At 40.4% G+C, this 26,835-nt stretch overlaps 1 protein-coding gene across 1 annotated transcript in view; it reads left to right on the forward strand.

Annotated features, from left to right (window-relative positions):
* ATAD2B (ATPase family AAA domain containing 2B) overlaps nucleotides 1–26,835 on the forward strand; it is an 823,789-nt gene that overhangs the window by 329,857 nt on the left and 467,097 nt on the right. Inside the window, exons 16-17 of the mRNA XM_053711168.1 lie at nucleotides 8,482–8,611; nucleotides 17,219–17,405. Of these exons, the coding sequence (XP_053567143.1) occupies nucleotides 8,482–8,611; nucleotides 17,219–17,405 (317 nt within the window). The remainder of the gene's footprint in view (nucleotides 1–8,481; nucleotides 8,612–17,218; nucleotides 17,406–26,835) is intronic.

Raw genomic sequence — 26,835 nt, forward strand, 5'->3', positions numbered from 1 at the left:
GGGTCCAGGTCAAGGGATCCCCAGGTAGCGCTGATAGATGCTCTAGCAGCGCCCTGGTCCTTCAGCCTGGCTTATGTGTTCCCACCATTTCCTCTCCTCCCTCGTCTGATTGCCAAGATCAAGCAGGAGAGAGCTTCGGTGATTTTGATAGCACCTGCGTGGCCACGCAGGACTTGGTATGCAGATCTGGTGGGCATGTCATCCCTTCCACCATGGACTCTGCCGCTGAGGCAGGACCTTCTACTCCAAGGTCCATTCAAACATCCAAATCTAATTTCTCTGTGACTGACTGCTTGGAGATTGAACGCTTGATTTTATCAAATCGTGGTTTCTCCGAGTCGGTCATTGATACTTTAATTCAGGCTCGAAAGCCTGTCACCAGGAAAATCTATCATAAGATATGGTGTAAATATCTTCATTGGTGTGAATCCAAGGGTTACTCATAGAGTCAAGTCAGGATTCCTAGGATATTATCTTTTCTCCAAGAAGGATTGGAGAAGGGATTGTCAGCTAGTTCCTTAAAGGGACAGATTTCTGCTCTGTCTAGTCTTCTACACAAGCGTCTGGCAGATGTTCCAGACGTTCAGGCGTTTTGTCAGGCTTTAGTTAGAATCAAGCCTGTGTTTAAACCTGTTGCTCCACCATGGAGTTTAAATTTAGTTCTTAAAATTCTTCAAGGGGTTCCGTTTGAACCTCTGCATTCCATAGATATCAAGCTTTTATCTTGGAAAGTTCTGTTTTTGGTAGCTATCTCTTTGGCTCGTAGAGTTTCAGAGTTATCTGCCTTACAGTGTGATTCCCCTTATCTGATCTTCCATGCAGATAAAGTAGTTTTGCGTACCAAACCTGGGTTTCTTCCTAAGGTGGTATCTAATAAGAATATCAATCAGGAGATTGTTGTTCCGTCATTGTGTCCTAATCCTTCTTCAAAGAAGGAACGTCTATTACACAATCTTGACGTGGTTCGTGCTTGTTTTATTTACAAGCTACTAAGGATTTTCGTCAAACATCTGCATTGTTTGTTGTCTACTCTGAACAGAGAAGAGGCCAAAAGGCTTCGGCATCTTCTCATTCTTTTTGGCTGAGAAGCATAATCTGTTTAGCTTATGAGACTGCTGGCCAGCAGCCTCCTGAAAGAATTACAGCTCATTCCAATAGAGCGGTAGCTTCCACATGGTCTTCGCTTCATACTTTTTCTAAATTCTACAAATTTGATACTTTTGCTTCCTCAGAGGCTATTTTTGGGAGAAAGGTCTTGCAGGCAGTGGTGCCTTCTGTTTAAGTTCCTGCCTTGTCCCTCCCTTTATCCGTGTCCTAAAGCTTTGGTATTGGTATCCCACAAGTAATGGATGAACCCGTGGACTGGATACACCTTACAAGAGAAAACTAAATTTATGCTTACCTGATAAATTTCTTTCTCTTCTGGTGTATCCAGTCCACGGCCCGCCCTGTCACTTTAAGGGTGGTGTTTTTTATTTTTAAACTACAGTCACCACTGCACCCTATAGTTTCTCCTTTCTCTTGCTTGTCTTCGGTCGAATGACTGGGGGTGGAAGTTAGGGGAGGAGCTATATAGACAGCTCTGCTGTGGGTGTCTTGCAACTTCCTCTTGGGAAGGAGAATATCCCACAAGTAATGGATGAACCTGTGGACTGGATACACCACAAGAGAGAAATTTATCAGGTAAGCATAAAATTTGGTTTAATTAAAAACTTACCTGATAGATTCATTTCTTTCATATTGGCAAGAGTCCATGAGCTAGTGACGTATGGGATATACATTCCTACCAGGAGGGGCAAAATTTCCCAAACCTCAAAATGCCTATAAATACACCCCTCACCACACCCACAGTTCAGTTTAACGAATAGCCAAGAAGTGGTGTGATAAGAAAGGAGCGAAAGCATCAAATAAGGAATTGGAATAATTGTGCTTTATACAAAAAAATCATCACCACCACAAAAAGGGTGGGCCTCATGGACTCTTGCCAATATGAAAGAAATAAATTTATCAGGTAAGTTCTTACATAAATTATGTTTTCTTTCATGTAATTGGCAAGAGTCCATGAGCTAGTGACGTATGGGATAGCAGATACCCAAGATGTGGAACTTCCACGCAAGAGTCACTAGAGAGGGAGGGATAAAATAAAGACAGCCAATTCCGCTGAAAAAATAATCCACAACCCAAATAAAAGTTTTAATCTTCTAATGAAAAAAAAAACTGAAATTATAAGCAGAAGAATCAAACTGAAACAGCTGCCTGAAGTACTTTTCTACCAAAAACTGCTTCAGAAGAGAAAACGTCAAAATGGTAGAATTTAGTAAAAGTATGCAAAGAAGACCAAGTTGCTGCTTTTCAAATCTGATCAACAGAAGCTTCATTCCTAAAAGCCCAGGAAGTAGAAACTGACCTAGTAGAATGAGCCGTAATCCTTTGAGGCGGGGATTTACCTGACTCCACATAAGCATGATGAATCAAAGACTTTAACCAAGACGTCAAAGAAATGGCAGAAGCCTTCTGACCTTTCCTAGAACCAGAAAAGATAACAAATAGACTAGAAGTCTTTCTGAAATCTTTAGTAGCTTCAACATATTTCAAAGCTCTTACTACATCAAAAGAATGTAAAGATCTCTCCAGAAAATTCTTAGGATTAGGACACAATGAAGGGACAACAATTTCTCTACTAATGTTGTTAGAATTCACAACTTTAGGTAAAAAATTAAATGAAGTCCGCAACACCGCCTTATCCTGATGAAAAATTTAGAAAAGGAGATTCACAAGAGAGAGCAGATAACTCAGAAACTCTTCTAGCAGAAGAGATGGCCAAAAGGAACAAAACTTTCCAAGAAAGTAATTTAATATCCAGATAATGCATAGGTTCAAACAGAGGAGCCTGTAAAGCCCTCGGAACCAAATTAAGACTCCAAGGAGGAGAGATTGACTTAATGACAGGCTTAATACGAACCAAAGCCTATACAAAACAATGAATATCAGGATGATTAGCAATCTTTCTGTGAAAAAGAACAGAAAGAGCAGAGATTTTCCCTTTCATTAACCTGCAGACAAACCTTTTTCCAAACCATCCTGAAGAAACTGTAAAATTCTAGGAATTCTTAAAGAATGCCAAGAGAATTTATGAGAAGAACACCAAGAAATGTAAGACTTCCAAACTCGGTAATAAATCTTTCTAGACACAGATTTACGAGCCTGTAACATAGTATTAATCACCGAATCAGAGAAAACCTCTATGACTAAGTATTAAGCGTTCAATCTCCATACCTTCAAATTTAATGATTTGAGATCCTGATGGAAAAATGGGTATTAAGATAGAAGGTCTGGCCTTAAAGGAAGTGTCCAAGGTTGGCAACTGGCCATCCGAACGAGATCCGCATACCAAAACCTGTATGGCCATGCTGGAGCCACCAGCAGTACAAACGAACGCTCCATTAGGATTTTGGAAATCACTTTTGGAAGAACTACTAGAGGCGGAAAGATATAAGCAGGTTGATTATTCCAAGGAAGTGACAACGCTTCCGTCTGAGGATCCCTGGATCTGGACAGATACCTGGGAAGTTTCTTGTTTAGATGAGAAGCCACCAGATCTATTTCTGGAAGTCCCCACATTTGAACAATCTGAAGAAATACCTCTGGGTGAAGAGACCATTCGCCCGGATGTAATGTCTGGCGACTGAGATACTCCGCTTCCCAATTGTCTATACCTGGTATGTGAACCGCAGAGATTAGACAGGAGCTGGATTCCGCCCATACAAGTATCCGAGATACTTCTTTCATAGCCTGAGGACTGTGAGTCCCACCTTGATGATTGACATACGCCACGGTTGTGACATTTTCTGTCTGAAAACAAATAAACGATTCTCTCTTCAGAAGAGGCCAGAGCTGAAGAGCTCTGAAAATTGCACAGAGTTCCAAAATGTTGATTGGTAATCTCACCTCCTGAGATTCCCAAACCCCCTGCGCTGTCAGAGATCCCCATACAGCTCCCTAACTTGAAACACACGCATCTGTTGAGATCACAGTCCAGGTTGGACGAACAAAAGTGGCCCCTTGAATTAAACGATGGTGATCCAACCACCAAGTCAGAGAAGATCAAACATTGGGATTTAAGGATATTAATTGTGATAGCTTTGTATAATCCCTGCACCATTGGTTCAGCTTACAAAGCTGGAGAGGTCTCATGTGACAACGAGCAAAAGGGATCACGTCTGATGCAGCAGTCATGAGACCTAGAATTTCCATGTGCAAAGCTACCGAAGGGAATGATTGAGACTGAAGGTTTCGACAAGCTGAAACCAATTTCAGACGTCTCTTTTTCTGTTAGAGACAAAGTCATGGACACTGAATCTATTTGGAAACCCCAAAAAGGTTACTCTTGTCTGAGGAATCAAGGAACTCTTTGGTAAATTGATCCTCCAACCATGTCTTTGAAGAAACAACACAAGTTGATTCGTATGAGATTCTGCAGAATGTAAAGACTGAGCAAGTACCAAGATATCGTCCAAATAAGGAAATACCGCAATTCCCTGTTCTCTGATTACAGAGAGAAGGGCACCGAGAACCTTTGAAAAGATCCTTGGAGCTGTTGCTAGGCCAAAAGGAAGAGCAACAAACTGGTAATGCTTGTCTAGAAAAGAGAATCTCAGGAACTGATAGTGGTCTGGATGAATTGGAATATGAAGATATGCATCCTATAAGTCTATTGTAGACACATAATGCCCTTGCTGAACAAAAGGCAGAATAGTCCTTATAGTCACCATTTTGAATGTTGCTATACTTGCATAACGATTCAATATTTTTAGATCCAGAACTGGTCTGAAAGAATTCTCCTTCTTTGGTACAATGAACAGATTTGAGTAAAACCCCAGACCTCGTTCCAGATCTGGAACTGGCACAATTACCCCAGCCGACTCCAGGTCTGAAACACATTTCAGAAACGCCTGAGCCTTTACTGGGTTTACTGGAATGCGTGAGAAGAAAAATCTTCTCACAGGCGGTCTTACCTTGAAACCTATTCTGTACCCTTGAGAAACAATGTTATGAATCCAAAGACTTTGAATCGAATTAGTCCAAACATCTTTGAAAAATCTTAACCTGCCCCCTACCAGCTGTGCTGGAATGAGGGCCGCACCTTCATGCGGATTTGGGAGCTGGTTTTGACTTTCTAAAAGGCTTGGATTTATTCCAGACTGGAGAAGGTTTCCAAACGGAAACTGTTCCTTTAGGGGAAGGGTCAGGCTTCTGTTCCTTATTCTGACGAAAGGAACGAAAACGATTAGCAGCCCTATATTTACCTTTAGATTTTTGTCCTGAGGCAAAAAGGCTCCCTTCCGCCCAGTAACAGTTGAAATTATTGAATCCAACTGAGAACCAAATAATTTATTATCTTGGAAAGAAAGAGAAAGCAACGTTGACTTAGAAGTCATATCTGCATTCCAAGACTTAAGCCATAAAGCTCTTCTAGCTAAAATAGCTAAAGACATATACCTGACATCAATTCTAATGATATCAAAAATTGCATCACAAACAAAGTTATTAGCATGTTGAAGAAGTTTATCAAAGCTATAAGCATTATGGTCTGACACTTGTTGCGCTAAAGCCTCCAACCAGAAGGTGGAAGCTGCAGCAACATCAGCCAAAGAAATAGCAGGTCTAAGAAGATTACCTGAACATAAATAAGCCTTCCTTAGAAAGGATTTAAGCTTCCTATCTAAAGGATCCTTAAAAGAAGTACTATCTGCGGTAGGAATAGTAGTACGTTTAGCAAGAGTAGAGAGAGCCCCATCAACTTTGGGGATTTTTTCCCAAAACTCTAATCTATCAGATGGCAAAGGGTACAATTTCTTAAACCTTGGAGAAAAGGAGTAAATGAAGTACCCAGACTATTCCATTCCCTAGAAATTACTTCTGAAATAGCATCAGGAACTGGAAAAACTTCTGGAAGAACCTACATGAGGTTTAAAAACTGAATTTAAACGCTTATTAGTTTTACTATCAAGAGGACTAGACTCCTCCATATCTAATGCAATCAACACTTCTTTAAGTAAAGAACGAATAAACTCCATCTTAAACAAATACGAAGATTTATCAGTGTCAATATCTGAGGCAGAATCTTCTGAACCAGATAGATCCTCATCAGAGATAGATAAGTCAGAATGATGGCGGTCATTTAAAAATTCATCTGAAATATGATAAGTTTTAAAAGACCTTTTACGTTTGCTAGAAGGAGGAATAACAGACAGAGCCTTCCGAATAGAATTAGAAACAAATTATCTTACATTAACAGTAACATCCTGTACATTAGATGTTGAAGGAACAACAACAGGTAATGGATTATTACTAATGGAAATATTATCCGCGTTAGATTATCATGACAACTAATGCAAACTACAGCCGAAGGAACAGTTACCAAAAGTTTACAACAAATGCACTTAGCTTTGGTAGAACCAACATCAGGCAGCGTCTTTCCAGAAGTAGATTCTGATCCAGGGTCAGGTAGTGACATCTTGCAATATGTAATAGAAAAAAAACATACAAAGCAAAAATATCAAATTCCTTAAATGACTGACAGTTTCAGGAATGGGAAAAAATGCAAAACAAAACAAGCCTCTAGCAACCAGAAGCAACTAAAAAGTGAGACTGAAATAATGTGAAAAAAACTGGCGCCAAGTATGACGCCCACATTTTTTGGCGCCAAAAAACGTCTGCAACAAACATGCGTCAAAAATGACGCAACCACGTGAAAACTTCCGGCGTCAACTATGACGCTGGAAATGACGATATTCACGCACCAAAAATGACGCAATAAATTGTAGCATTTTCTGCACCCGCAAGCCTAAAAGCCCGCAATTTAGAAGAAAAAAGTCAATTGAAAATTTTAAGGTAAGAAAAATATTTTATTCATATGCATTTTCCCAAAAAATGAAACTGACAGTCTGAAAGAAGGAACACTGATTATCCTGAATCATGGCAAATATAAGTTTAAAACATATATTTAGAACTTTACATACAAAGTGCCCAACCATAGCTTAGAGTGTCATGAATAAAATAAGACTTACTTTCCCTAAGACACTCATCTACATATAGTAGATAGCCAAACCAGTACTGAAACGAGAATCAGTAGAGGTAATGGTATATAAGAGTATATCGTCGATCTGAAAATAGATCCCCTAGAGGAAGACCATGGTATTCAAATAGGCAATACTCTCTTTACTTCCCTCTGACATTCACTGCACTCTGAGAGGAAAACCGGGCTTCAGCTTGCTGCGAAGCGCATATCAACGTAGAAATCTTGCACAAACTTACTTCACCACCTCCATGGGAGGCAAAGTTTGTAAAACTGAATTGTGGGTGTGGTGAGGGGTGTATTTATAGGCATTTTGAGGTTTGGGAAACTTTGCCCCTCCTGGTAGGAATGTATATCCCATACGTCACTAGCTCATGGACTCTTGGCAATTACATGAAAGAAAAAGGAAGATATTTTACCTCACAACTTCCTCAGCTCAGCAGAGTAAGTTCTGTGTAAAAACATATACTCGGCTGCTGTCCAGCTGCAGGTAAAAAAAAATAAAAAAAAAATAATGAAGAAATGAACAGCAGCCAATCAGCATCAACCGTGCTGAGGTCATGAACTTTTACTGTGATCTCATGAGATTTCATAGTTCCCTATTCAGTTTAAGGAATTTTACTAAGATGAGTGTTCACGAAGCTCACTCCCTTAGCTGTCCCGGGACAGACATACTGATTTGCTGCTTAGAAGTCCTTTACAATGGGATGTGGCTACTAAGGAACTTTTGAGATAAAATATTTTTCTTTTTTACATATAGCTGTTCAGGTGATACGATCTAGTCTGCTTTTTACAGCTATGCTGCTTCACTTTCAAGTGTTTCAACATTTGGGTAGCATGGCCCTTTAAGAGCTTGCACGTGTCTGGATCACTATATGGCATCAGGCATGCAAGAATGTTACCCATTTGCAAGAGAGCTAGTTGGCAGCACTATTTCCTGCCATTTAGTGCTCCAGACTCCCACCTAGGTATTTATTGGGAGGAAAGCAAATTTGATGATAAAATTATTTTTAGAAACTTTAGTTGTTTTAAATTGATATGCTCTGGATATCACTTTAAACCACCTTTACATGAGATGATTGACAGTATAGATTGATTCATGTGGTTACTTTCTAAAAGGAGTTTAATTATAAACTAAGGGGTCTTAATAAGGAAAAACAAATATATTTTTGTCCACTTTACCAAAACCCTGTCAAGTAGTGGAGAGTGCTATGTCCTATGTCCCTTTTAACTTTCTTGCTTTGACTATCTTTGTTCTTTTATTGACAAATATTATTCAACCTTAGTTTACTTATGTTGCACCTTTTTAAAAATTCACCCATCCAACTAAATGCAATAAAAATTAAGAAAGACATTCCAGCTTTATAGACTAAAATGTAGGTGATTTTATTTTCTGTTTATAGATGTTTCAAGTCTCCTACTGGAGGACAGTGAAGACGAGAATGATTTGTCCATATTTGATGTGAGTTGTGTCTCAGGATCACCAAAGAAACAACAAGCTGCTCTCCACAAACCCTTTCTCCACTTCACAATGTGAGTGATCATATTCACATGTGCTTGCAATGCACAAAGGATGAAATCGGGACAGTTACACTGTTACACCTCTCCATTCAAATGGTTAATTTAATCTGCCCACCAGAATATTTGTTTTAAAATAGATAATCCCTTTATTACCCATTCTCTAGTTTTGCATAACCAACACAGTTATATTAATACACTTTTTTACCTCTGTGATTATCTTGTATCTAAGCCTCTGCAAGTTGCCCCTTATTTCAGTTCTTTTGACAGACTTGCATTTTAGCCAATCGGTGCTCCTAGGAACTTCACGTGTGTGAGCACAGTGTTATCTATATGAAACCCATGAACTAACACCCTCTAGTGGTGAAAAACTGTCAAAATGCCCTGAGCTAAGAGGCGGCCTTCAAGGGCCCTAGATATTAGCATATGAACCTCCTAGATTTAGCTTTCAACTAAGAATACCAAGAGAACAAAGCAAAATTGGTGATAGAAGTAAACTGGAAACTTGTTTAAAATGACATGCCCTATCTGAATAATGAAAGTTTGTTTTGGACTAGAATGTCCCTTTAACTGTAAAAACATCAAACATACATTTAAAAGTAAAGTTACACTGATATAACCTTTTCATGCAATATTTCTTTGAATAATTTGTAAGGGCTGAAAGATATGAGGTCTCAGGTGTAAGAAAAAAAAAAAAAGGCTGCTAAGAGATATATACATTTGCAATAAGATTGCTGTCAAAAACATGTGTGAATGTTTATAATTGTACATAAATTATAACATACAAATATAAATGTTCAATTTTTTTTAAAGATTTTTTGGAAATGCAATATACTTTATATATTTTTTTTGGAATTACGCTACCATTAATTTTTAAAACACTGTCAAAATAAATCTAGTTCCCATTTTGCTAAAAAACTTGTGATGTCACAGCATTTTCTTCAGTAGTTTGCCTGGGAACTAACTGCTCTTTCTCTTATTAATAGAGATACATACTCTTGTAAAAATGTGTTTTAAAACGTTTGCTGGCATGTTTAATCGTTTTTTAACATATGTTTGGTGATAAAACTTATTGGGGCCTAAGTTTTTTCCACATGGCTGGCTTAAATTTTGCATAGAAACAGTTAACTGAAGCTTCCCACTGTTGTAATATGAGTAGGAGGGGCCTAATTTAGCGCTTTTTTGCGCAGTTAAAATTACAAAATGAATCATCCAGATAACCTCAGCAGTCCCATGAATACTACAGGACATTTCTAAAGGGCTAAAAAGACTTCCAAAATCGTTTATAGGGAAGGTAATCCACAGCTCTGCTGTGGCAGTTTTGTTGTGTCTGTTTTTAAAAACGTCTGTCGTTTTTTTTTATCTTTTTTTTGCATTAAGGGGTTAATCATCCATTTGCAAGTGGGTGCAATGCTCTGTTACCTTATTACATGTACTGTAAAAAATTTGTTTGTTTTACTGCCTTTTTTCACTGTTTTTCAAATTTTGACAAAATGTGTTTCTCTTAAAGGCACAGTAACGTTTTATATATTTGCTTGTTAACTTGATTTAAAGTGTTTTCCAAGCTTACTAGTCTCATTATTAGTCTGTTTTAACATGTCTGACATAGAGGAAGCTCTGTGTTCATTATGTTTTAAAGCCATGGTGGAACCCCCATCTTAGAATGTGTACCAGATGTACTGATTTCATGTTAAACAATAAAGATCATTTTTTGTTTTTAAAAAACATTATCACCAGTGGATTCTGTCGTGGGGGTAGTTATGCCGACTAACTCTCCCCACGTGTCAGACCTTTTGACTCCCGCTTTAGGGACTCACGCTCAAATGGCGCCAAGTACATCAATGGCACCCATAGCGTTTATTTTACCAGGGGATTCTGTCGAGGGGAAAGTTATGCCGACTAACTCTCCCCACGTGTCAGACCCTTCGACTCCCGCTTCAGGGACTCATGCTCAAATGGCGCCAAGTACATCAAGGGCGCCCATAGCGTTTATTTTACAAGACATGGCAAAGGTGGTGAATAATACTCTGGCAGCAGTATTAGTCAGACTACCTGAAATTAAAGGAAAGCAGATAGCTCTGGGGGTAGATACAGAGCATACAGACGCTTTAAGAACCATGTATGATACTACCTCACAATATGCTTAGTTTGTGGGTGATTTTTTTGACTCAGGGAAGATGATTTAACCTGATTCTGATATTTCTACATTTAAAATTTATGCTTGAGAACCTCCACTTGTCGCTCAGGGAGGCTTTGGCTGCTCTGAATGAATGTGTACAATCGCAGGGCCAGAGAAATTGTGTAGATTGGATAAATAATATGCAGTGCCGGTGTGTACTGATGTTTTTCCAATACCTAAAGAGGTTTACTAAAATTTTTTTTAATAAGGAATGGGATAGACCAGGTGTGCCGTTCTCTTCCCCTCCTATTTTTTAGAAGAATGTTTTCTAATAGTTACCGCCACACGGGACTTCTGGCAGACAGTTCCTAAGGTGGAGAGAAGAGTTTCTACTCTAGCTAAGCGTACCACTAACTCTGGCGAGGACAGTTGTGCTTTTTAGATCCAATGGATAAAAAATGTTTATTCAACAGGGTTTTTATCCTGCAGCCCCTTGCATACATTGCTTCTGTCACTGCTGCTGCTGCGTTCTGGGTTGAGTCTCTTGATGAGGCTTTACAGTTAGCGACTCCATTGGATGAATATATTTGACAAGCTTATGCTAGCCAATTCCTTTGTTTTCTGATGCCTTTGTTCATTTGACTAGACTAACGGCTAAGAATTCTGTTTTTTTACTATACTGGCGCGCAGAGCGCTATGGCTTATATCATGGTCAGCTGTCGTGACTTTAATAAATAAGCTATTTAACTTCCCTTCAAGGGGCAGACCCTATCGGGCCTGGTTTGAAGAAGATTATTGCTTATATCACTGGAGGAAAAGGTCATGCCCTTCCTCAGGATAGGTCCAAATCAAGGGCCAAAAAAAGGTCTAATTTTTGCTCAGTCCAAGGCGGTCTGGAGACAATCGGACCTGGAACAAAGATAAGCAGGCCAAGGAGCCTGCTGCTACCTCTAAGGCAGCATGAAGGAACGGACCCCTATCCGGTAACGGATCCTATAGGGGGCAGACTTTCATTCTTCGCCCAGGCGTGGGCAAGAGATGCCCAGGATCCCTAGGCATTGGAATTTATATCCCAGAGATATCTTCTGGATTTCAAAGATTTCCCCCCCAAAAAAGGGGAGATTTTGCCTTTCACAATTATCTGCAAACCAGATAAAGAAGGAGGCATTCTTACATTGTGTACGAGATCCATCCAGTTCCAAGAGAGGAACAGGGACAGAGTTTTTACTCAAATCTGTTTGTGGTTCCCAAGGTAAGGGAACCTTCAGACCTATTTTGGATCTAAAGATCTTAAACAAATTCCTCAGTATTCCGTCATTTCAGATGGAAACTATTCGTACCATCTTAACTATGATCCAGGAGAGTCAATAGAGGACTACAATGGATTTGAAGGATGCTTATCCTCACATTGGGATGCATAAAGATCACCTTCGTTTTTTTCAGGTTTGCCTTTCTAGACAGACATTACCAGTTTGTAGCTCTTTCCTTTGGGATATCTACAGCCCCAAGAATCTTTATGGAGGTTCTGGGGTCTCTTTGGCGGTCCTTAGGCCACGGGGCATAGAAGTGGCCCCTTATTTAGACGACATCCTGATACAGGCGTCAAACATCCAAATTGCCAAGTCTCATACGGACGTAGTACTGGCATTTCTGAGATCACATGGGTGGAAAGTGAACAAGGATAGAGTTCTCTATCCCCAATCTCAAGGGTTTCCCTCCTAGATTCTGTAGAAATGAAAATTTACTTGACGGAGTCCAGGTTGTCAAAGTTTCTAAATTTCTGCCGTGTTTTTCATCCCATCCGCGCCCTTCGGTGGCTCAGTACATGAATGAAATCGGCTTAATGGTAGCGGCAAGGGACATAGTACCGTTTGCACGTCTACATTTCAGACCACTGCAACTATGCATGATCAGTCAGAGGAACGGGGATTACACAGATTTGTTCCCCTGTTTAACCTGGACCAAGAGACCAGAGATTCTCTTCTCTGGTGACTATATCAGGTCCATCTGTCCAAGGGTATGACCTTCCGCAGGTCAGATGGGACAATTGTTACAATAGATGCCAGCCTTTTAGGTTGGGATGCAGTCTGGAACTCCCTGAAGGCTCAGGGATAGTGGACTTAGGAGGAGACCCTCCTTCTAATAAATATTCTGGAACTGGGAGTGATATTCCATGCTCTTCAGACTTGGCCTCAGTTAGCAACTCTGAGGTACATCATACTCAGTCGGACAATATACACGACTGTGGCTTACATCAGCCATCAATGGGGAACAGAAGTTCCCTAGCAATGTTAGAAGTCTTACAATAATTCACTGGACAGAGACTCACTCTTGTCTATCAGCTATCCATATCCCAGGTGTTGAGAACTGGGAGGTGGATTTTCTAAGTCGTCAGACTTTTCTTCCGGGGGAGTGGGATTTCCTCCGGAGGTCAAGACCAAGCAGGAGAGGGCTTTGGTGTTTTTGACAGCACCTGCGTAGCCACGCAGGACCTGGTATACAGATCTGGTGGACATGTCATCCTTTCCATCATGGTCTCTGCTTCTGAGACAGGTCCCTCTACCTCAGGGTCCTTTCAACCTTCTAAATAGAATCAATCTGAGATGGACTGCCTGGAGACTGAACGCTTGATGTTATCAAAGCATGGCTTCTCCGAGTCAGCCATTGATACCTTAATACAGACATGAAAGCCTGTCTATAGGAAAATTGAACATAGATATGGTGTAAATATCTGATTGTTATGAATCCAAGGGTTACTCATGGAGTAAAGTCTGGATTCCCAGGATATTATCTTTTCTCCAAGATGTTTTGGAGAAAAGGGTTGTTAGCTAATTCCTTAAAGGGACAGATTTTTACTCTGTCTATTTTTTTGCACAAGCGTCTGGCAGGTATTCTAGACGTTCAGGCATTTGGTCAGGCTTTGGTTAGATCCAAGCCTGTGTTTAAAACTGTTGCTCCACCATGGAGCTTAAACCTGGTTCTTAAGGTTCTTCAAGAAGTTCCGTTTGAACCTTTTTTTGTTCCATAGATATCAATCTTTATCTTGGAAAGTTCCTTTTGGGTAGCTATTTCCTCGACTCGTAGAGTCTCCAAGTTATCTGTGTTACAATGTGATTCTCCTTATCTGGTCCTTCGTACAGATAAGGTAGTCCTGCGTACCAACCTGGGGTTTTTCCTAAGGTGGTATCTATCAAGAACATCACTCAAGAGATAGTTGTTCCATGCTTGTAGCCTACTCCTTCCTCAAAGAAGGAACGTCTATTACACAATATTGGACGTGGTTTGTGCTTTAAAGTTTTACTTACAAGCTACTACAGTTTTCATCAAACGTTCACCTTGTTTGTTGTCTATTCTGGACAGAGGAGAGGTCAAAAGACTTCGGCAGCCTCTCTGTCTTTTTGGTTAAAAAGCATAATTCATTTAGCTTATGAGACTGCTGGACAGCAACCTCCTGAAGGGATTACAGCTCATTCTACTAGAGCTGTGGTTTTCACTTGGGCCTTTTTTAAATGTGGCTTCTGTTGAACAGATTTACAAGACGGAGTCTTGGTCTGCGCTTCATACTTTTTTCAAATTTAACAAATTTGATACCTTGCTTCTTCGGAGGCTATTTTTGGGAGAAAGGGTTTCTTACAGGCAGTGGTAACTCCCGTTTAAGTACCTGCCTTGTCCCTCCCATCATCCGTGTACTTTAGCTTTGGTATTGGTATTCCATAAGTAATGGATGATCCGTGGACTGGATACACTTAACAAGAGAAAACATAATTTATGCTTACCTGATAAATTTATTTCTCTTGTAGTGTATCCAGTCCACGGCCCGCCCTGTCACTTTAAGGCAGGTAATTTTTTCATTTGAACTACAGTCACCACTGCACCCTATGGTTTTTTCCTTTCTCTACATGTTTTCGGTCGAATGACTGAATATGGCAGTTAGGGTTGGTGCTATATAGCAGCTTTGCTGTGGGTGGACTCTTGCAACTTCCTGTTGGGAAGGAGAATATATTCCATAAGTAATGGATGATCCGTGGACTGGATACACTACAAGAGAAATAAATTTATCAGGTAAGCATAAATTATGTTTTTGCTTATAATTTAATGTGGAAAAATGGCTGATAAACGTTCGAAAGTTTACCTGAGATGTTAATGTGCTGGGATTATCATGTAACATACAACATGGCTTAACATACAACATGGCTTACTGCCAGAAGTGATTATTCACTATACAGAGGAATATTGATGTTGATATTTTAATTACAGTTTTCATGGAAGCAGCAAAAAACTCACTGTAGCAAGTGGTCTTTTTTCAGAGTATGTTTGTTTTACCATACAACATGCTTTTAACATGTTTTATACAATAATGTACTAAGGACACTTGATTTTGATGATTTAATCACAGCTTTTATATTAGTAAATTTTCTACCCTTTCCCTTTATCAGGGGGCCTTCTAACATTTTATTTAAAGTGACATCATTAATTCCTTATAAATGAAAATAAAACCATATTCTAATACTAATTCATTATTTATTTAGCTTGCTTTTGCAAAAAAAAGACAATTGCCAATGATGTATGGAAAAAGACCCTGCTCTGATCCAATCAGCAGTGCTAATTGTACATGTGACACTTCTACTGTGTGTAATTCCAAAAAATAAGATTGCACTTCCAAAAAAAGTGTGTATGTGAGATATATCTATCTATCTATCTATCTATCTATCTATCTATCTATCTATCTATATATGTGTGTGTGTGTGTGTGTGTATATATATATATATATATATATATATATATATATATATATATTCTCCTTATCCTTGTTTCTTGTGATCAATTTTACCTACTGCAGTGTAATTACATGTGTTTGCATGTTGAAACTGCCATCTATACTGAAAATATGAACACAGCAGTATTCTCTCTAGAAAAGCTAAAAAAAAAAAAAAACTTACTATGTGACTAAAAATGTAGATAATAGTTATTTATGAAATATGAGAACATCAAAGGGGACTAAAAAAATGCAAATTTCAGAAACCAGTACAAGATCCTGCAACCTAGAACTGCAGTCATCTCAACCTTAGGGTTACACTTCCTGTTTGCTTGCAGCACTTACATATGTGTGTGTACCCTCATTATTCCAGCTTCTTCAAGGATAAGAGTGTGATAACTAGACTTGGGCAGAATTTAATTATTCAGTATTTGTTTAATAACTAAAAGGTAAATATGGCTGTAGCAGCATTTGGCTTTTTTTGGAGCCAGATTTATTAGAGTTATAGTGCAACACACTAATATCCTGATTTCCACAGATATTTGCGTGTTGCACTACTACATAAATGTAACGGTATAGCCCTGATATCGAGGGTTAATACGGGAATAGCAACACTCGAACCCAGTTAATACACCGAACGGGTAAAATACACAAAATCCTTCTGTCCTGGAACAGGCTAAAGGATAATTCAAAGTAGCACTCCCCCCCCCCCCCCCCCAAACACGAGACCAAGCTCCGTCTTGAGGGTAAAATAGGAATCTCTTTATTGAGGGCTACATGCCCGGTATTTAAGCAGGTCTCCCACCTGCTGGACAAGTATAGTACATTAGCCAATCGCAGTGGCTCAGGCATAAACACTCCCCTTTTTTAGCAGTGAACCCCTCCTCCCTATCCTGGAGATAATTGTGAAGAAATCCAACTATCTCCATGGCTAGAGGAAAAACACCCTTTTACAGGATACAATAAAAATACATTGCATAAACAATTAAACAATCAAACACAAGAAAAAATTGTCTATTCACAGGTAAAACAGATTAATATGTCAAGTTAATTAACTTGGGAAGAAAGTTTACTCAGACAATCTGATGTTGGGCAGTCTAGTTAACATATCACACAGGAACACAATCAGTTTACCCAGACAGACTCCTGAGGCACAATCAGATTAGAAACGAAAATAAAATACATCTTATTACAGAATATAATGACAGCTCTTATTAACTATTAAGTCCTTTATGCCCACTTGGTTTATAGAGTCACAATTGCTCCCACAAGGGGCACTCACACCCTGTACCCATCCTGTATTTATGGATACAGGGTGACATGGACATAAGACAGAGTTATGAAAGTACATGGGGTGTCCAGCATATAAAATTCCACATTTCCATGCAGTCTCTGGGTATGCTTAAGCCCATGTACCTCGAGCCCAAAGAATGTTCCATAACAGGCCCTCCAATGCACAGTGGCGAGATTGGTCTTGTCACAATAAATTACTGCGGTTGCCTGCAGCCAGGAACACAATTCTGCCCATGCCTAAAGATTACCTTGGTCTATGGTTTAGTGCTAGTATGCTTAAATTGCCTGCATAGTTGTATTCCCATGTTCATGTATGGTATCGCTGTTATCTATGGTCATTTGGGTGCCCTTTTTTATGGGGTTTTCTTAATCTTATGATTGATTTCTCAATGTTTCTCATACCTTCTTTTGACTGTGCTCACACATATTAAGTAGACGGTCTTTGCTTTTGCAGGTCTGCTTGCCACCAGCCAACCTCTTGCCGACCCCGGTTGCTTCTCTCTGGGGAGCCTGGCTCGGGTCAGACTTCGCACCTTGCTCCTGCTGTGTTGCACACCCTTGAAAAATTTTCTGTGCACAGACTAGATCTACCAGCACTTTACTCTGTTAGTGCTAAAACTCCTGAGGAATCATGTGCACAGGTGAGTCTTCTATACATAGTGATTTATATAAAACATCAGGAGCTGGAACAAATGTGTATTCACCTTTTAAATGTAATTCCCCATAAACCGTGTAATTATGCTCAATAAAAAAATATATAAATTTCTTCATAATGTAATTTCCTTAAATATTTACCTACTTTATATGCAATTTAACTTGAGAGACTGGCGTGGTTCCTACAGGTAACTTCTAAATTGTAATTGCATGACTAGTGTAGTAGCTGAGTTATATTTTGCCTTAATTAGCCACAGCAAAGGAGTTAAATACTAGACTGCACAACAATACAAATTTTGCTAACACAAATACAGTTTTAAATACTTTAAAAACATTTGTATGCAGATCTTTTTTTTTTTTTTTGTAGCAGTTATTTATCATTTTAAATGCGGAACATAAAAAAGTTGGTTTGTTACTTAAAAAAGTGTACAGTATTATTGCACTGTTGACTGGGTAGCCTTAATGTATGGTACTTTCTTTTCTAAAGTATTCCTCAAATATACCCAGTAAAAATTGAAAGTCCAAGCTGCAGCCGCACTGTGTAAAAAGGTTTTTATTCAAGCCAAAAAGTTAATACAACGTTTCGGACCAAATGTCCTTAATCATGTATAAAATCACACGGACACAAATAGGCTTAAAATACCCATAACACCTCCCACTTAATTACAGAAAACACCTGTCTTCACCTTTCTACTTCAATTAATTTACCAACTCCCTCTAATGTGCACAAACCTCTTATTCAATGTACTATGTAAATAAAGCAGCAATTTTCATGCAATTACTAAGTACACAATTTTCTTTGTCATCATATATACACAGTATAGTCACCCTTAAGCAGGGGTGTCTAATGATTCATTCCCCCCAAGAGCTTTTCTTCTTTAAATCTCAATTTCTCTTGTTAAGTGTATCCAGTCCACGGATCATCCATTACTTGTGGGATATTCTCCTTCCCAACTGGAAGTTGCAAGAGGATCACCCACAGCAGAGCTGCTATATAGCTCCTCCCCTAACTGTCATATCCAGTCATTCTCTTGCAAGCCTCAACCAAGAAAAATGCTTGCCGTGTTCTTCACTCCATTCCGCGCCCTTCGGTGGCTCAGTGTATGGAGGTAATCGGCTTAATGGTAGCGGCAATGGACATAGTGCCATTTGCGCGCCTACATCTCAGACCGCTGCAATTATGCATGCTGAGTCAGTGGAATGGGGATTACACAGATTTGTCCCCTCTGCTAAATCTGGATCAAGAGACCAGAGATTCTCTTCTCTGGTGGTTGTCTCGGGTCCACCTGTCCAAGGGTATGACCTTTCGCAGGCCAGATTGGACAATTGTAACAACAGATGCCAGCCTTCTAGGTTGGGGTGCAGTCTGGAACTCCCTGAAGGCACAGGGATCGTGGACTCAGGAGGAGAAACTCCTTCCAATAAATATTCTGGAGTTAAGAGCGATATTCAATGCCTGGCGTACAGGCAAGAAATTTTGGATTAGGGGGTATTTTACCTGCAATACAGAATTTGCCGTGTATCTAATCAAATGCCCATGTGGGTGGGGCTATGTAGGAGAGACCACCCGTAAGGTGTGATAAAGGTTGAATCAACATAAAAGCAGTATAAGGACAGGTGTCTTAGATGCACCTGTGGCCCATCATTTTTTGACAGTTGGACATAGCCTTAGTCAAATAAGATTTCAAATTATAGATCATGTTGAGAAACCTAGGAGGGGGAGGGGGCAATAGGGAGAAAAAGCTTAAACAAAGAGAATTGTTCTGGATCTATACACTAGGTACTATGTGGCCAGGAGGCATGAATAGAGAGATGGATTGGAGTATTTTCTAAATGACTATCCCCTTAATTTATGTGAGAAAGATATCATTGAGATTTAAAGAAGAAAAGCTCTTGGGGGGGGGGGGAATGAATCATTAGAATCCCCTGCTTAAGGGTGCCTATACTGTGTATATATGATGACAAAGAAAATTGTGTACTTAGTAATTGCATGACAATTGCTGCCTTATTTACATAGTATATTGAATAAGAGGTTTGTGCACATTAGAGGGAGTTGGTAAATTAATTGAAGTAGAAAGGTGAAGACAGGTGTTTTCTGTAATTAAGTGGGAGGGGTTATGGGTATTTTAAGGCCTGTTTGTGTCAGTATGATTTTATACATGATTAAGGATATTTGGTCCGAAATGTTGTATTAACTTTTTGGCTTGAATAAAAACCTTTTTACACAGTGCTGCTGCAGCCTGGACTTTCTTCAATTTTTACTGGGTTCTGGTATAAACCCTGGCAGCTTGCACGGACTAAAAACCTCACTGAGTGCTGAACAGTAATTTGTTATTGGAATTGTTGTTATACCTACTCTGTTCTGTGCACCAGGAATATGGAGGATAAACAAGAGGAGCCAAAGACTTTTGGGTACACTGACATGGAGGCAGCGAGAATTACCACATTAATTTGTGGTTCAAGGGATTTCTTGAGAGCCTCTCCCAGTCAGGCTGTAAGTAAAAACTATGAACGTATACAGAAGAAGCACACAGCATACGAACTACATGCAGTGACTCTAGCAGAATATCATAGAGTGAAAAGAATTCCAAGGGGCCTGCAAATGAATGTGCATCCTACCTTGCTACGTGATAACATGGAATACTGTCAGAAGTTTGAAATGATCTTGAACAAGTGTTCCTTCGATTTGATGGTACTCACGGTTGAATACTTGCAAATGGAGCTTAGCAAGCAGAGAATCCAGATGGAGGAGTTCAAACAAGAGCTGGTGACATCGATGTCTGTGCAAGAGCTGGATAAGCTGATAAGTGAAATCGAGACACAGATGCAGGAACTGAGGAGTACTATACAGGAGAGAAAAAAGACCAAGTTTGCCCGTGACGAGCATGATTACGAGACCGGAACAGTTTATCGTTGGAGAGGGGAGCGAGTAGGAGAACGGACCGGAAGGAGGTATGGAGGTACTTCCGGCGGAAGGAGAAACAGATGCAATAGGTCTAACAAGCAGAATGACCAGTCGGGTACACAGAGCTCCTCATCCGAATCAGCGTCAGGGGACTCAAAAGGAAAGGTCAGACACGCAGAGGGGGGAAGCGCCATCACAGGCGGAAAAGGGGCCAATACGAGTGGCAGCAAACAACGTGCAGTGACTCGAAGCCAGAAGAAATGGGGTTAATCATCCATCCAAATGGGGTTAATCATCCATTTGCAAGTGGGTGCAATGCTTATTATACACACTGTAAAAATTTCGTTTGATTTACTGCTTTTTTTCACTGTTTTTCAAATTCAGACAAAATTTGTTTCTCTTAAAGGCACAGTACCGTTTTTATTTTTTGCTTATTAACTTGATTTAAAGTGTTTTCCAAGCTTGCTAGTCTCATTGCTAGTCTGTACAAACATGTCTGACATAGAGGAAACTCCTTGTTCATTATGTTTGGAAGCCATGGTGGAACCCCCTCTTAGAATGTGTACCAAATGTACTGATTTTACTTTAAGCAATAAAGATCATATTCTGTCGTTAAAAAATGTATCAACAGAGGAATCTGACGAGGGGGAAGTTATGCCGACTAACTCGCCCCACGTGTCAGGCCCTTTGACTCCCGCTCAAGGGACTCCAGGTCTAATGGCGCCAAGTACATCTAGTTCGCCCATAGCGTTTACTTTACAAGACATGGCGGCGGTCATGGATAATACCCTGTCAGCGGTATTATCCAGACTACCTGGGTTTAGAGGAAAGCGAGATAGCTCTGGAGTTAAAAAAAAAATACAGAGCATACTGCCGCTTTAAGAGCTATGTCTGATACTCCCTCACAATATACAGAAGCTGAGGAAGGAGAGCTTCTTTCGGTGGGTGATGTTTCTGACTCAGGGAAAAAGATTCAACCTGATTCTGATATGTCTACATTTAAATTTAAGCTTGAACACCTCCGCGTGTTGCTCAGGGAGGTTTTAGCTGCTCTGAATGACTGTGATACAATTGCAGTGCCAGAAAAATTGTGTAGATTGGACAAATACTATGCAGTGCCGGTGTGCACTGATGTTTTTTCCAATACCTAGAAGGTTTACAGAAATTATTGCTAAGGAATGGGATAGACCAGGTGTGCCGTTCTCTCCCCCTCCTATTTTTAAGAAAATGTTTCCAATAGATGCCACCACAAGGGACTTATGGTTGACAGTCCCTAAGGTGGAGGTAGCAGTTTCTACCCTAGCTAAGCGTACTACTATCCCTGTCGAGGACAGTTGTGCTTTCTCAGATCCAATGGATAAAAAGTTAGAGGGTTACCTTAAAAAAATGTTTATTCAACAAGGTTTTATTCTGCAACCCCTTGCATGCATTGCCCCAGTCACTGCTGCTGCGGCTTTCTGGTTTGAGTCTCTGGAAGAGGCTTTACAGGTAGAGACCCCATTGAATGACATACTTGACAAGCTTAGAGCACTTAAGCTTGCCAATTCTTTTGTTTCTGATGCCATTGTTCATTTGACTAAACTAACGACTAAGAATTCTGGTTTTGCTATTCAAGCGCGCAGGGCGCTCTGGCTTAAATCATGGTCAGCTGACGTTACTTCAAAGTCTAAGCTGCTTAACATTCCCTTCAAGGGGCAAACCCTATTCGGGCCTGGTTTGAAGGAGATCATTTCTGATATCACTGGAGGAAAAGGTCATGCCCTTCCTCAGGATAGGTCCAAATCAAGGGCCAAACAGACTAATTTTCGTGCCTTTCGAAACTTCAAGGCGAGCACGGCATCAACTTCCTCTAATGCAAAACAAGAGGGAACTTTTGCCCAGTCCAAGTCAGTCTGGAGACCTAACCAGACCTGGAACAAAGGTAAGCAGGCCAAAAAGCCTGCTGCTGCCCCTAAGTCAGCATGAAGTATCAGATAAAGAGAGAGTCATTCTTACCCTGTGTTCAAGACCTCCTGGTTATGGGAGTGATCCATCCTGTTTTCTACAGGAGGAACAAGGACAGGGATTTTACTCTAATCTGTGGTTCCCAAAAAAGAGGGAACCTTCAGACCAATTTTCGATCTAAAGATCTTAAACAAATTCCTCAGAGTAACATCATTCAAGATGGAGACTATTCGTACCATCCTACCTATGATCCAGGAGGGTCAATACATGACTACAGTGGATTTAAAGGATGCTTATCTTCACATTCCGATACAAAAATATCATCGGTTTCTCTGGTTTGCCTTCCTGAACAGGCATTACCAGTTTGTAGCTCTTCCCTTTGGGTTAGCTACAGCCCCAAGAATCTTTACGAAGGTTCTGGGGTCACTTCTGGCGGTCCTAAGACCGCGGGGCATAGCAGTGGCCCCTTATTTAGACGACATTCTGATAAGGCATCAAATTTCCAAATTGCCAAGTCTCATACGGACATAGTTCTGGCATTTCTGAGGTCGCATGGGTGGAAGGTGAACGAGGAAAAGTTTTCTATCCCCTCTCACAAGAGTCTCCTTTCTGGGAACTCTAATAGATTCTGTAGAAATAAAGATTTACCTGACGGAGTCTGGTTATCAAAACGTCTAAAATCCTGCCGTGTTCTTTATTCCACTTCTCGCCCTTCGGTGGCTCAGTGTATGGAAGTAATCGGCTTAATGGTAGCGGCAATGGACATAGTGCCGTTTGCACGTCTACATCTCAGACCGCTGCAACTATGCATGCTCAGTCAGTGGAATGGGGCTTACACAGATTTGTCCCCTCTACTAAATCTGGATCAAGAGACCAGGGATTCTCTTCTCTGGTGGCTATCTCGGGTCCATCTGTCCAAGGGAATGACCTTTCGCAGGCCAGATTGGACAATTGTAACGACAGATGTCAGCCTTCTAGGCTGGGGGGCAGTCTGGAACTCTCTGAAGGCTCAGGGATCGTGGACTCAGGAGGAGACACTCCTTCCAATAAACATTCTGGAACTGAGAGCGATATTCAATGCTCTTCAGGCTTGGCCTCAGCTAGCGACAATGAGGTTCATCAGATTTCAGTCGGACAACATCACGACTGTGGCTTACATCAACCATCAAGGGGGAACAAGGAGTTCCCTAGCGATGTTAGAAGTCTCAAAGATAATTCGCTGGGCAGAGATTCACCCTTGCCACCTATCAGCTATCCATATCCCAGGTGTAGAGAACTGGGAGGCGGATTTTCTAAGTCGACGGACTTTTCATCCGGGGGAGTGGGAACTCCATCCGGAGGTGTATGCACAATTGATTCATCGTTGGGGCAAACCAGAACTGGATCTCATGGCGTCTCGCCAGAACGCCAAGCTTCCTTGTTACGGATCCAGGTCCAGGGACCCCAAGGCAACGTTGATAGATGCTCCAGCAGCGCCTTGGTCCTTCAACCTGGCTTATGTGTTTCCACCGTTTCCTCTGCTCCCTCATCTGATTGCCAAAATCAAGCAGGAGAGAGCATCAGTGATCTTGATAGCGCCTGCGTGGCCACACAGGACTTGGTATGCAGATCTGGTGGACATGCCATCCTTTCCACCTTCTACTTCAAGGTCCTTTCAACCATCCAAATCTAATTTCTCTGAGGCTGACTGCCTGGAGATTGAATGCTTGATTTTATCAAAGCGTGGTTTCTCAGAGTCAGTCATTGATTCCTTAATTCAGGCACAAAAGCCTGTCACCAGGAAAATCTATCATAAGATATGGCGTAAATATCTTTATTGGTGTGAATCCAAGGGCTACTCATGGAGTAAGGTCAGGATTCCCAGGATATTATCTTTTCTCCAAGAAGGATTGGAGAAAGGATTGTCAGCTAATTCCTTAAAGGGACAGATTTCTGCGCTGTCTATTCTTTTGCACAAGCGTCTGGCGGATGTTCCAGACGTTCAGGCATTTTGTCAGGCTTTAGTTAGAATCAAGCCGGTGTTTAAACCTGTTGCTCCACCTTGGAGCTTAAATTTGTTTTTTAAAGTTCTTTAGGGGGTTCCGTTTGAACCTCTTCATTCCATAGATATCAAACTTTTATCTTGGAAAGTTCTTTTTTTGGTAGCTATTTCCTCGGCTCGTAGAGTTTCCGAGTTATCTGCCTTACAATGTGATTCTCCTTATCTGATCTTCCATGCAGATAAGGTAGTTCTGCGTACCAAACCTGGGTTTTTACCTAAGGTGGTATCTAATAAGAATATCAATCAGGAGATTGTTGTTCCAACATTGTGTCCTAATCCTTCAATGAAGGAATGTCTATTACACAATCTTGACGTGGTTCGTGCTTTAAAGTATTATTTACAAGCTACTAAAGATTTTCGTCAAACATCTGCTTTGTTTGTTGTCTACTCTGGACAGAGGAGAGGCCAAAAGGCTTCGGCAACCTCTCTTTCGTTTTGGCTAAGAAGTATAATCCGCTGAGCTTATGAGACTGCTGGCCAGCAGCCTCCTGAAAGTATTACAGCTTATTCTACTAGAGCTGTGGCTTCCACATGGGCCTTTAAAAATGAGGCTTCTGTTGAACAGATTTGCAAGGCAGCGACTTGGTCTTCGCTTCATACCCTTTCAAAATTCTATAAATTTTATACTTTTTCTTCTTTGGAGGCTATTTTTGGGGGAAAGGGTTTTACAGGCAGTGGTACCTTCCGTTTAAGTACCTGCCTTGTCCCTCCCTTTATCCGTGTACTTTAGCTTTGGTATTGGTATCCCACAAGTAATGGATGATCCGTGGAATGAATACACCTTACAAGAGAAAACATAATTTATGCTTACCTGATAAATTTATTTCTCTTGTGGTGTATCCAGTCCACGGCCCGCCCTGTCATTTTAAGGCAGGTATTTTTTAATTTTATGTGTTCAGAGAAAAAATTCTTCCTAGTGCAGCTCAAGGTGTAAATGGTGCATGGGGAGGGAAATAAATCCTGTCCAGGCTGTATAAGCTGTATGTTTTAACGTGCAAACAATGCAAAAGGGTACGGTATTATGGGTGAAGCAGAATATGAGGTGTAGGCAGGTGAGTATATATATAACAATGATGCGGCTTAAACACCGGGGTGGTGTATGACTCACCACGTTTGCTATTTAAGCTTGTCTCCGGGAGCCTTAGAAAATCCCCGCCTCTGATTCCTCACTGCACCTCTGATTCCTCACTCGTGGAGGTCTTTATCCGGTGCTCCACTTGTCATCCGTGTGTGTGTACCGTTCTGTAGCCTCCGTAGTGCTGTTAGGTTTGCACGCTGTGGCTGAGCGTTGTCGGGTGCTTCCGGTCCGTGACGCGAATCGTCTCCTGCACCAATAGGATTCCCTACTACTCGAAAGTAGCCCCATGCACCTGTGGTTCACCTGAGTGCCGAGATTCTAGCATGGTAAAAATGTATCCAAACAGATGAGAGCAAAAAACCATACGAGTCTCCAAGGCACTGTAAAGTTCTAAAGATGCATATTTATTTGAAACCAAAAAAGAAAAAAGTGAATAAAAACAAAGTGAACATAAAACAAAATGCTGGGCTGTCTTACGCGTTTCGGCTACATACTAGCCTTATTCATAGACACACTCTGCAAAGACAGGCACTGGACTTAAATAGCCCATGTGACTGAAAGGACAGAGCCCCAGCTGTACATAATGAACAATTAAACATTCCAGGTTAAACTGTGATACAAAGGTGTTAATAACAGACATGTAATCAAAGTGGATTCTATACTTATCATTGCACATATTGCATAAAGGGAAGAAATTGAGAAATTTGAGAATAACAGAGCACCTATTTAAAATGTAAAATCTTTTTAGACATTGAAAGCATGGGGTAATCAAAACCGCACGACCAAAGGGACATATTGTTTTTAAACTGTAGCAATGATTTACAATGCTTATGTTAAAGTACGAATTTATTTGCCCTTTGATATTGCAGCAAAGATATCCATGGCTACGATAACAATAAGGTCTACTAGCTATAGTAAAACATATATAAAGCCTACACTTGCTGGTATAACTCTAAGAAAAATGTATATGTGTGGAAAATGAAACAAATGTAGCGATATTAATGAAAAGTTGAAAGTCTCTCAAAAGTGTGGTATCAGATACTCTCTTGAGTTGTCATACTAATATCTTTATATATAGCCAGAGTATGCAGTTGATTATAAGGGAGTGTGCTAGTATTTGTCATTTTAATAAAGTCAAACCTAATAGTGAGTCTAATTGTAGTAGAGACAAAATAATACAGATGGTTGTCAAGTACAAATCAATTCTATCGATTTTTTTGCCAGAAGTTAATTACATCGCCTTCGATGTTGAAACCTGCTGGTCTCCTTGTTCTGAGTTGAAAAATCCAGTATGCCTCCTGGTAAAGGAGCCTACTGGATATGTCACCTCCTCTATCTGGGTACCTAACTTGCTCGATGACCTGCCATTGAAAACTATTAATATTTTTGTCATGTTTGAGAATAAAATGACGTGCTAGATCTGAGCATTCAATCCCATTTTCAATATTA

The sequence above is a fragment of the Bombina bombina genome, chromosome 4 (assembly GCF_027579735.1).
Source record: "Bombina bombina isolate aBomBom1 chromosome 4, aBomBom1.pri, whole genome shotgun sequence".
In the NCBI taxonomy this organism is placed as follows: domain Eukaryota; kingdom Metazoa; phylum Chordata; class Amphibia; order Anura; family Bombinatoridae; genus Bombina; species Bombina bombina.